This window comes from Camelus bactrianus, chromosome 2, assembly GCF_048773025.1.
Source record: "Camelus bactrianus isolate YW-2024 breed Bactrian camel chromosome 2, ASM4877302v1, whole genome shotgun sequence".
Taxonomy (NCBI): Eukaryota; Metazoa; Chordata; class Mammalia; order Artiodactyla; family Camelidae; genus Camelus; species Camelus bactrianus.
In genome coordinates this window covers 79232364-79245194 of record NC_133540.1, presented here as the reverse complement: position 1 = coordinate 79245194, position 12831 = coordinate 79232364, and the positions used below count along the sequence as shown (strand labels likewise).

General features: G+C 29.2%; 1 protein-coding gene across 5 annotated transcripts in view; it reads left to right on the top strand.

The window, feature by feature from the left end:
- The window catches only part of TECRL (trans-2,3-enoyl-CoA reductase like), a 107591-nt gene that overhangs the window by 78526 nt on the left and 16234 nt on the right, over positions 1 to 12831 (top strand). For 3 of the 5 annotated variants that reach the window (XM_045504695.2, XM_074344102.1, XM_045504697.2), the window contains exons 9-12: positions 4089 to 4146; positions 5984 to 6069; positions 6627 to 6672; positions 7536 to 7555. In XM_045504695.2, coding sequence (XP_045360651.1) covers positions 4089 to 4146; positions 5984 to 6069; positions 6627 to 6672; positions 7536 to 7555 — 210 coding nt within the window. Of the gene's footprint in view, positions 1 to 4088; positions 4147 to 5983; positions 6070 to 6626; positions 6673 to 7535; positions 12737 to 12831 lie in introns of those variants that run through there. The other 2 variants (XM_045504698.2, XM_010967534.2) reach the window with 2 other exon arrangements.

Genomic DNA, 12831 nt, shown 5'->3' with positions numbered 1-12831 from the left:
ATGTTCATTCCTCTAAAAATATAAAATCATTGAACAAAGATGACTTGTTTTTACTGTGGAAACGAAGAGGATTTTACTTTGCAATATGACAGCCTGACCACTTGATGACTACAAATTCTGTATTAGGGTTTTGGGGTTTTTTTGACACTTATTTTCACTTATTTAAAGTAGAGAATGCTTAATATGATGAAACTTTTAAGAAAGAACAATATATAAATTATATATCCCTGCAAGTTCGTCTCCTTCAATCCTTTGTTTTGGTCATCGGTCACTGGAATCTTTGTTACAATGCCAACATGCTACTGAGTGAGGCACAATACCATTGTCTCCCCTTTTCTGTGGGAGATACACTCGAAGACCTTCAGCAATTGCCTGAAAGCTTGGATAGTATGAACGTTACATATGCTATGTTTTTTCCTTAACCTTCATGCCTATAACAAAGTTTAATTTATAAACATATTAAGAAAATGTCCAAACACAGTGAAATGGCCTAAGATTTCATCATGCTACTCAGAATGGTGGGCAATTTAAAGTTTATGAATTGTGAATTTCCAGAATTTTCAATTTAATATATTTAGACCACAAATGACAATGGGTAACTGAAACTGCAAAAAATGAAACTGAAGATAAGGGGAGACTACTGCACCTAGTAGTAAACAAAAAGAATCTTACTGCTGAAATTTTCTATTTTCTGTTCCAATCATGTCTTTCAGTCTGGATACAGCAGGATTTAATTGGGCATGTTTTCAGAAAAATCTGTAGAATATGATGTGATGTATAATATATAACTTCTAATATATTAACCAAAGTCCACTGTGGTTTATTAAAATTTGACATTCCCCACACTGTACATTATTAAATATTTAGTTGTACTGATTAAAGATAAAATTGAAACCTCAAAGAACTGAGAGTACAGAAGATGCTGAAAAAGGAAAAATGTTTTGATTATGTTCTGAATCAAAACATTTTAAAAGATGATTTTTCCATATAAAAAACTAATTTTTAATTAGCTAAAAATTTCATATTTCATATTTATCCATATAACGATAATGCTGAGGGAAAGTAGAATATTGAATCAACACTCTGCTATTTTTCAAATGAATGCTATTGAGAAGTAACAAGTAGTCAAATTACTCAATAAAGTTTATATAAAATAAAGCATAAATATTTTTCACTTGCTTTAAGCCACCATATGCATCCAGATTTAAGTCCATTTGAATTTTTATTATTTACCACTCTAAAGTTCTTTCTCACTTTAAATACTTTACCTAGTGACTACTCTTACTTTTAATTGTAGTTAAAAAATAGCAGACATTTACCATCTTAACCATTTTTAGTGTACAGTTCAGTAATGTTACGTATACTCACATTTTTGTACAACAATGATTTTTAAAATCTATGCCATCTTGTTCTTTACAACTCAGGCAATTCTGGTAATATCTGTGGGTTGCATCTCTCTGTGAGTTGTTTTAAAAAATACAAACTTATTTTTAATTAGATTAAACTTTTTGAAAAAAGTAAGATTGTTGCAAATGATCAGTTCATATATGAGCAACCCAACAGAAATATTTTCAAATTTACTTGTTCCACTATTATAATGAGGAGAATCATGCTTGTTTTGGATATAATGTTTGAATATTATTTCTCTCTCAATATATCTGGACATTGTCTCCTTATTTTTTTATGTTTCTGTATATTTATCATCTACAATTGTTTTTGTCATATGTGTTACATAGGGGCCATACATAGTTCATAGTAGATAGTATCGATACATTTTATTATCTAAGATAATTTATAATTTAAGTAATATAAAGTCAAAAGTAACGTCAGCAACTTCCCCAAATGCTATTTATGAAATTGTTGTGTTAATATCCAATATACTAAATGAAGACATCTAATTTGGGTAAGAATCAACCCAGGAGAAGTATGTAATCATGCTAAGAAATATTCCAATGTTTCAAATTTAATGTGTCCCTGGAATTTAAATCAGTGATAAAACCACATATTGAGTTTTATAGCACTGACAGAATTTTCTAATGTTAGTAAGCACTGACCCAAGAGGAAATTAAATCAACCACTTTTATCTAGATCAACTAGTACTGCAACCTGTATTGAACTCACTTATTACCTAGAATTCGAAAGCCAGTGCTTAAGGTAAAAATTACAGATTGTCACAATTTCTCTTTAAAATTCAATAGGAAGTTGCTAGGTTAATGATAAACTAAGAACTTCCAAGCATATAGACAGAGTCAGTGCTTTTTTGCCCCTAGAACATACATAGGTAAGCATTTCATCAGTAGGTAGCAAAATGAAAAATATGGCTTATTCATTTATCAGTTTTTTATCCTCTTCTCTCATATTTCTTATTTTAGTACACATTATGTTTTTTTGGGGGGGGGAGTGGGATAAAGAACACCTAATGATAAATTATGATAAGACTACTCTAGTGGTCTAACTGAAACCTACACAAATATAACATTATAACAAATTATGTGTTTTGTGGTGCTGACAATATGCAATACAGAAACTTAGAGAAGTGAGATCAATGCAGAACAATTCTCTAAAGAAGTTTTAATTGATTACATTGGTAACTAAAATTATCAGAATAATTTAATTGAGCAATTAATATGTCAGGTACTTGATTTCATTTAATCACTATAAAATCTCTATGAAACAGGAATTAAAATTTGCACTTAGGTGAAGAAGGAAAATTTCAAAATTTAAATCATTTAATCAATAGCAACGACTAAGTGAAAGACTCAGGATTCAAACACAGGGCCATCCAGCAAAAGACCTACTCTTAATCACATTTACTCATGCAAATAATTTCAACTGAAAATAATGATCTGAAAATTCTGAAAATTTAATCTTCTCTTTCTAATGGTAACTTGAGAAATTGGAAGCCTCTTCTACAATTAATTTGTGCAAAAATATGAATGCTAACAATCATATGATTTTCCGGCACTTCAAATGTTATTTTAATTTATTTGGTGTATGTTCTAATATTATCTTCTGGGAGAATCAACCTAGTGAAGTTGATTATTCCAAATGACTTTTTGTATAACAGTTTTAGGTGACGACAAATGGAGTTTTGTTTTCTCTTTCAATGTATTTCTTTCCTAAAATTTACGGTGTAGAAATATATGCCAGTTATTCAATGTTAGAACCACCTAGAAATTAAAAGTTTACAGAAATATAATTATATACGAAGAAAGGAATTCAGAAATTGTTGAAAAGAAAAAGAGCAAAATCAGATATATTTTAAGAGATTTATAGCACTAAAGCCATTGAGTTGAGAGTGCTCAACTTATGGGATACAGTTTATCATTTGGTGAAAAGTGGAATGATTCTAAACAATATTTTGGATAACATAACTTGTTATTAATAACATGTTATTTGTATGTTGAATATACATTTTATGTTAAATCAGGTAAAGCATATATGACAGACAAAGGAAAGGGTTTTAACTTCAGAGGATACACGTTACAAATTCAAACCCTATTAGCCCAGGGGAACGTTAACACTTGAGCTTCTTAGAGGGTCATAATGCCTACTAAACATGACCAAGGGGTCAGGTGATAGACAAGCAGTAAGTGTCTTTGTGGGGCAGTACTGCTTACAACAGATTTTCTAAACTAAGCTAAAACCAGCTGGGAACCATACTACCCTTGCAATAGAAGGGTTGCTACTGTGTTAATAAATTTAGAATATGTAAACCTATGCCAAATCTATCTTCAGTGATATAACTTGCCTCTTCACACCATAAAAATTTATTTATTGTAACAAGTACAAAGCAGATAATCAGCAGGATCTGATAAACATGGGAATTTGATCATAGCTGTCTAAAAGGGTCAAAAATATCTTCAAAATCTCTAAATCAAGGTGACTCATTCCTATGATTCTATATCTATCCACAATAGCTTCTTTTATTATTATAATACAAAATTTCCTCTTCCCACAATTAGAGTAATAATATATATTTGGGGATATTTGGAATTAATATATTACATGGATATTTGTATATCTATAAAATGTATTTTTAATAAGGCACATGTATATCACACTGAAAAGGTTGAAATATTTTGCAGATTTGTGAAGCTGGAAACCATTTCATCAATGTTGTGTTGGCTCATCCCAATCACACAGGTTAGTCTCTTTTTTAATCTTCTCTAGAGTGAATTCTATTAATTACTATTTTTAAAGCAATTGTTGGAAACATTTGAGAATACTATTCTCTACTTCTTGTCTTTGTATGCTTAAATTTTCCAAATATTTGAACTAAATTATATTCCCTAATAATGGTTTCTCTAAAATGAAGTATCTATGTACACACACACACACACACACACACAAAATCTCATTTAAAAATATGAAAAAACAGATAACTAAGTAGTAAAGGTCTGTTTGTCTCTTCAAGTTTGTTTTAACATCTGTCTGAATTTCTTCACATTTTCTTGTCTTGCACATTTCTGGCAGTCTGGTGAAGCATATGAAACACTTTCCAGAATATTTTTTTTGGGATAAATCCTTTATGCCTCAAGAAGAATATGGGTGGTGCAGCATTGTAATGTTAAAAAAACAAACAAACAAACAAAAAAAACCTTTAACTTCAACTTAACTGAAGCTCTATTATAAATAGTAACTATGGGTTGAGAAAGCATATCACAGAAATGTAAATATTAAATTAGTAACTTATAAACATATATTATTATAATTAATAGCAACTATATACACTTTAGAAAATACCTATATAATGTTTTTCTGTGTCATAAAACATATTGGTTATTTAATCTACAAATGACATCTGGAAGAAATTGGTATTTGTGGACACTGATCATTCCACTACCTCCAGTGGCTTATCAGTCATAAACTGGCTTTAACCTAGATTATCTTGTGTGCAAATTCTACCTCTGAAATTCAGTTCCTATAATGTGGGTAGGTTCCTCAATTACCTTTCTATTGATAAATAAATGGAAGTTACTTAAAGGCGTTTACATAAATGTTACCAAGAGAATCTGTACTACTTAAATGGCATACATATATGTCTTTATCTTGAAATGAGCAGTGCATGAAATCTGCATAGTGCCCAATAAATTTTTTACTTTAACAAATTCAACAGTAGTCACAATTTTGAAAACAACATACTGACATTTCATTATGACTTTAGTATTATAACTGAAAGATTATTTGATGTGATATCTGATTAAATCTTGCTATGGAGAATAGTAATTTTATAGTTCATATTTATTTTAAAATATCACAGCTCAAAGTTCAACTTGAAACCATTGGAAATTTGTTATCTAAATGTTTCTTGAACAAAATTCGAAAGGCAAAAAGCAACTAACAAAAATCAAAATACAATATGCTAAATATAATGAGAGCTGTAAATGACAACCCTGATTACTGAGAAGAAATAATTTATGTGGTATTTCTGAATATTAACTACACTGATATTCATTGTAATCCTCTTATGAGAGATTTTCGCACTTTTCTGATTTAAATGACATCCTTATAAAACTCACTTTGGATTTTCACTAATTTAATAGAGGGTTTTAAGATATTTAAAAATCTCAACCAACAATATCTTCTTTGACACTAATGAATAGGAAGAGGCATGCAATTGTTAAAATGCATTTATGAATCTCAGTATGCAATATTGCTGCAACTATTACAAAGTATACAAATATACGAAGTAATGTTTATATATAACTTTATTTAGAAACTTAAAGAACTGATTATTGTGGTTAATTTCACAGCAACATAGCTGTAGACATGGTCAGAAAACCATAGGTATTCTATTTGAGTCAAAAGGTCGTACCATTTGAAAATCGGTGTCTTCTGAAGTAATTTGTGAAAATAGTTTTTATAAATATATGATGACATTTCACATGGTATATAGTTGTTCTAGGGAACTCAGACCTATACAACATGTGATCAGATTTGCAATATGGAACATCATTGACATTTTACTCCTTTTTAAAAGGAAATAATGCCTGTTTCCCAACTCCAAATTATAACCCCTTTACATGGATGTTTTTCCTGGTTTCCTGTCCTAACTACACCTATGAGGTATGTTATTTACATATGCAAGTAACTGAACTTTATTTGATGATATACTAAATACATGTGTTTATGTATTTACATGTATTATAGGTTAATATATGTTATAAGTGTTATCATATATGATATCATTATACATATAGGTTTTACCATAGATACAGGCATAGAATAGACAGAAATATAGATGATGATATAGATTTCAATTTGCTATAGGCATAGAAAATTGAAATTATTCAACCATAATTTTCTCTGCAGAATAAATAATATTTGTACATATATTAATCTATATTTAAAGAAAATTTTACAATTGTCATATAAAATATCCTGAGAAGTTTCAGGGTTTTATTTTTTAATCAACATTTTTAGAACATTATCTTTCATTTCTTATGAATATGACACTGTTTTATGGGATTATTTAATGGCTTTATCATATTTAACAATGAAATAATTATCTTTGGGATATGTATTTCTACTTATAATTTTTCTACTGTGTTTTAATTTTTTTTAATTGCCTATTTAATGCCACTAGTGAACAAGTAAATATTTGTTATGTTTCGATCTAACAGATTGGATCATGGATTAGTTTCACAGTCATGACGCAAACACTGCCAGGTAAGACTTAGGTTTACTCATAATTAATTGAAGTAAATACACCTTTAAGATACTTGGTTTCTGAGGACAAGTTGCTATAGTATTAGAATTAGTCATATTTGTAAGGGGATGTTATGCTTTTATTTTATTTTGAACTTTTTAGCAGTATTAAAATATGTTGAAACTTTATTTAATATGCATCTCTGTGTAGCTGTGGCTTAACCCAAGCTAGAAAATGCAAATATATTTATTGAGAAACAAAGTTTTGTTAAAAAGAAGCAGTAATATTAATACACTTCACTTGAAACTCTCTTGTACATGCTCACAGACTTGTACATACTATGTCTTCAAGCATTCATATGTGTCTGTGAAGGGAAGGCTGGGAGTATGAGTAATATTGAAAACTGGTCATTTTAACACAGAGGAAAAAGTCAAATTGCTATGAAATGCATGTATTAGAAGGGATATATGTTCTGTCCATTTCATCCATTCTTTGTTCAACTGCACAAAAATCTGGATTACAATTAATGTGGTTTGTCATATGTGTGTATGTATATGTAGAGGTATTTTATAAGCATATGGAAAACTATTATTTAAAAATTCAATGAGTTTTTTAAACTCCTTATTTGGGAGTATTTTGTGGCAGTGAGACATAAAAAATATAGATTTATTTTAATCTCTATGAACTTTTTATGTCTATTTAACCATTGATTGATTGAATGTATATTATACTAGAAGATAAATGTGAGTAAAGAAAATTGATAGAGAACTATGCAGCATTTGATAAATATTTTAAGAGCTATATATGATAGTTGTTTCTAATATAACTTGCTGTATTCATCATAAAAATAAGAGAATGAATGATTATATCTTTTTTCTTCTAGTTGGAATTTTTACACTTCTAGTGAGTATCCAGATGTCTTTGTGGGCACAAAAGAAACATAAGATTTACCTGAAGAAATTCAATTCTTACATGCGTAGGAAATCGGCAATGATTCCATTTATATTGTAAGAAAAAAATAAGTGATCTTATCTCATATACAGAAAAGTAGTATATGGACTCACTAAATCAAACTTGATGAATGATGGTTGCCTATTGTGTTTCAGAAATTCACAAATAACAGAAATTTTTCTGAGTAAAAATATAAAATGGTAGTACCTAGCTAAATTTAGAGTAATAAACTTCAGACAAATGAAAAGTAGAAATTATAATATGACTAATGAAAAATAGCATCCAATATGTTTGCAAGGGATTGATCTTTATGAAATCTTACTTCATTAAATATTTCATAATACAATTTGCTTAGGACAATTTAAAATACCTGAATTCTAAGGTAAATATTTTTAAAAGTTGTAAATCACTCAAATTCTATATATTATTTTGACAGCAATTAAACTTTTTTCTTATTGTTCAATATGTTACTGAGAAGTATCAAGTATCTTATGCTAAGAGATCAATTTCTTATGAAAATTCTACCTATATTAAAAGTTAAATAGTTGTAATTAGCCATGTACCTTACTTATTCATAATATATACATTGTATATTATTCTGGAATTTTAACAGTCATAAATGAATAAATCACATTTATATATGAATATATATATTGAAATATATATTTTTCAATGGATTATATGTGATGATAAAAAGAGAGTGCATTGGAACTTTGAGATGTAAAGTGTAAAGATATTTTTGCTTTATTTTTACACTTTTAAATTCCTATGTCTTCTCCAAGGCTGTATGCATGTGTATATGAGTGTATATGTGAATATGCATATATATTTTGACAAGGATATAACTGACAAAAATTAAATACATATTATATATTTAAAAGAAATTCTTAGTCTCTTCATATTTAAATTGGGGTTGTTTAGATTGGTTAATTTCTAGAGACTTTCCAATTCTCTGACATAAATCTCTCTCTCTAGATAGATAGATAGATATACATATATCAAAATATCCTCATTAAAGTTCTTAGATATATACATATATGACATAATATCCTTGGTAAAAGTAGGTCTATATGCATTCTGTGAGAGTTTATGTGAACGACTATTTAAGAAATAACAAAAGCACTCCTTTAAAAACGTTATTATCATTCCCAAATGTAAAATATTAAAATATCTCATGGGAAGACAACAAACTTTAATTCACTAATACCCATTCAGTAAAATAGCATGGAATCATATTTGTCATAACATAATATGCCATCCTAAATATGCTTCATTATACTATATTCTCCCAAAGTGCCAGTATCCTCATCTTATAAATAAAATGCACTTACATCCTCGAATTCTAAAATTCTTGTATGTGTATTTTCAACAACTACGATTTTTATGAAAATTAAAGATTATGATGATATTAGCATTCACAAATCCACGTTTTCAATAGAGAAAGACAAATAGGCCTTATTTCTAATTTAAATGAGGTATGTATATACATGATATCATCATTAAAGTAATATGGGATTGGTCAAGAAGCAGTTTTGTAGTTTAAGGAACAAGTTAAATGTTATTATCAGCCATGTAACTGGGAAACAGTACTAAGATACTGCCACTTAACATTCAAATTTTCCTACTCTATTCATTGATAAATTTGTTAAAGGAACTAAATGTCAGCTGTGGGCAAACAGTAGATAAGAGAAGAAAATGTAATAATGCAGCCTCTGCTTTTTAGATAGTTTACTTATTTAGAAGCCAACATAATTCATAACAATAAAATCATTAGTAGAATTAATTGAAATTAATTAAAAACACGTATGAAAAGAATACTAACATTTTCTGGTTTTGTTCTTTTATTCTTTGGGCTACATGAGATATAAAGGAATGGAATTACCACAACTTGTATTTTCCTGTTAAAAATTATCTTCCCTGGTTGTATTCAATATCCTGGTTCAAATGATCAGTCTCCTCTCAGGCCATTTCTCCATTATATCTTAGAATGCATTTGCTCTCCATTTTTTCACTCTATCACTTTTGTAGAGCATACTACTTATAAATTTAAAAAAACACCACAGAAAGTTTAAAAATAGAAAATATACCATTAATGGCTGGCATATAAAATATACCATAAACATTTCTTTTGAGAAATGCATAGATCTGTGAATTAATGCCTGATGATATCTTCAAAGATTGGGTTACCTATCAGTTTACTTTGGGTTACTTGGTGTTTAGTAATTCTCTTCTACATATCTCTACATGAATTGGTTTAAGGAGTCTTCAGGAGGATGAAACTACTCAAAGTAGACTAGACCACAAGGAAAATGAATTTTCACATAAATCTTCCCCTTATCAAAACAGAACTTACTATATCTTTACTAATGAAGTCCCCATTCCAGGGGATGGGAAATAATCATAAGCAGTAGAGGAAAAATATAATCACAGATCAAAGATCTTAGCTTCTACCTCCAAATCATTTAGTGTAACAGTTATGAGCCTGGCAGCCTACAGTTTTGCACATAATATAGTCAATAACATATTTAAATTTTATGAACATAATTAAGCAGTCAAGATTTAATAAATTAACTTTAAAACTTTCTGACAGATACTAGAATTGTGATTACATATGATATTAAAAAGAAGCATCACAGTTAATCTAATCATTGATGGATAAATTTTAAATAATTGTCTGGAATATTACTTTTTCTATTCAAAAATAAAAATTGGAGACAGTGTTTTTAAAATACCACATCTCCGTCTTTTGCACATTTCTTATAAAAAGTAGCTGGAGAGGGAAATAAATCGAAAGAAAAACAAAAGAACAAAAGTTGAAACAGCTGCTACCTCACTCCATATTATTATAGCCTCTTACCTGTCTTCCCCACCCCTTCATCAATTGTAGCTCAAGCTGCCACTTTAAAGGTGTTTTTGGTTTGTTTGCACGTGGTTTGTTTGTTTGTTGGTTTGTTTTGTTTTTAATTTCTGGCTAAGTTTGAATAAAAATATACCCTTACGACACTTAGCGCATTTTGTCTTTTAGCAAAAGTTTTGTGGAAACAAAACTTATTCTCAAATGGTTAAAATTAAACTTTTTTGGTGTTTTGTTCAAGTTTTCTGGCACCCTGAGAAATTTTTCAGGCCTCTAGCTGGTTGAAATAGGACTGAAGACTGCTTAGCACTTTTGTCAGTCTCTCTATAGATAAACAACCAGGTTTCTCTAGAAGTATCACTTTCTGACTTCCCATAGAAAGTTGAAAGAAGTAAATTTCACTGTATCAGATGCTAGCCTTGAAAGAAAGAATGCACAGAAAAATGCCCACTGCTTCAGCCCAGAGGCCAGCATTATCTTTGAGATCCAATCAGAGTTTGATAACTTCTCACTTCCTCCACCACTACCATTTTCTCTCACCATCAACGCTCATCTAGCCCCTTACCTGGTCTCCAGCTTCTAGTATTGACATCTACTATCTAATCTCAACACAGTAGTTAGTGTGACTCTTTGAAAATGAAAATCATTGAACACTGACACTCAAACAAGCATATTCATAACAACCCATTATCCACTGATGAATGAATGGGTAAACAAAATATGGTGTATCTATACAATGGAATATTATTCATCCTTAAAAAGGGAGTTCTGAGACATCCTACAACATGTGTGAAAAAGACAAATCTAGTATTATTCCAATTATATGAGGGACCTAGAGCAGAAATTCTTAGAGACAGAAGGTAGAATAGGGGTTGCCAGGGGCTGGAGAAAGAAGGGGATGGGTAGTTGTTGTTTAATGGATATAGAGTTTTGATTTGGGATGCTGAAAAAGTTCTGGAGATGGATGGTGGTGATGGTTGTACAACAATATGAGTATAATTAATGTCACTGAACTTGTACACTTAAAAATTGTTAATGTGGTCAATTTTATGTGTATTTACCACAACTGAAAATGACTATAATTCCATTAATAGTAAAAAAATGAAAAAAAACTTATTCACTAACTCATACACACAGGCAGCAATTTTAAGCAATATTTCTTAAAAGAGACAATAAAATTTGGTAGCATCAAATATTTTTCAAATAAATGAAACATATTCTTATTTTTAAATGTGCATGTTCAATCTTACTTCTCTATAAAAATGTTATGCTTAATATCAAAGGGTAATCAAATCACAAAATTCAACACTATAGTTGAATATCTTGTATATTGACCTTTAATCTTGTAATTAAATGTATTTTCAAGATATTTAAGTTCAATTTTAAGTAACTGTCACTGAGCACATGTTACACTTTTGCAGTTGATATATTTCAGTTATAACATTTGTGCTCATAAAGTAAAATGACCTGTGAATCAATAATGAGGGTTCTTTCTATTTTTATTTAAAAAAAAAAAAGAAAAAAAAAACCCTTGTGGTTGCTCTTGGATATTAGAGGTGATTATAGCAAATGTTACTTTATAAGTACAATTAAAAGCATTTATGCAGCTTTTGCATAATGATAATAATTAAAAAACATTTATTCTAAAGGCTGCTTAAAAGTTAATTTTCACCCAGGTGCATACTGAAGCCTATAATTAGCCTTCCTTTAGGGGAGGTTTGATCGTCAAGATGTAAAAAAGCATTTTGGAGGCAGAAGTTCCATTTTAAAACGGGATTTTGATTTTTAACTGTAGTTAGATAACAGTGCTTAAAACATGTAAGAAAAAAAAGTTCAGGTATGTTTTAAAAAACAAATGTATAATCATACCAGATTTATTTTCCTGAGACTACAGAAGACATATGTTTATATTTTTGGACTGTTTGAGAAATGATTGGTGCCCATAAAATTCTATTTTTTCCGTCAAATATAAAAAATGTTCACAACAATCACAAAGTATAATTTTATGTGTATCCCATCATTCTACTGACCTGGAAATCAATGTTATTTCTACAATAAATTCTTTATAATTCATTCTTCTTCTATCAATGATTTCCTAATTGTTATCCATTCAACAAATAGGTTGTTTTCCAAGTTTTCTTGTCCTTCCTGGTAGAATCTCTAAGTAAAAGGAATTATTATACTTTGTCTAATCATCTATTGGCTAATTCAACAGAGAATATAATAGAATAAATAACCCCAATAAAGAAATCTTTCCTATATTTACATTTACATTTACATTATCAATTAGTTTAACATTAAGAAGAAATTTATAAAAATAAAAAGTAAGTCATTTAGGAATTATTATTGTAAAATATCTTATATTGGCTAGGTT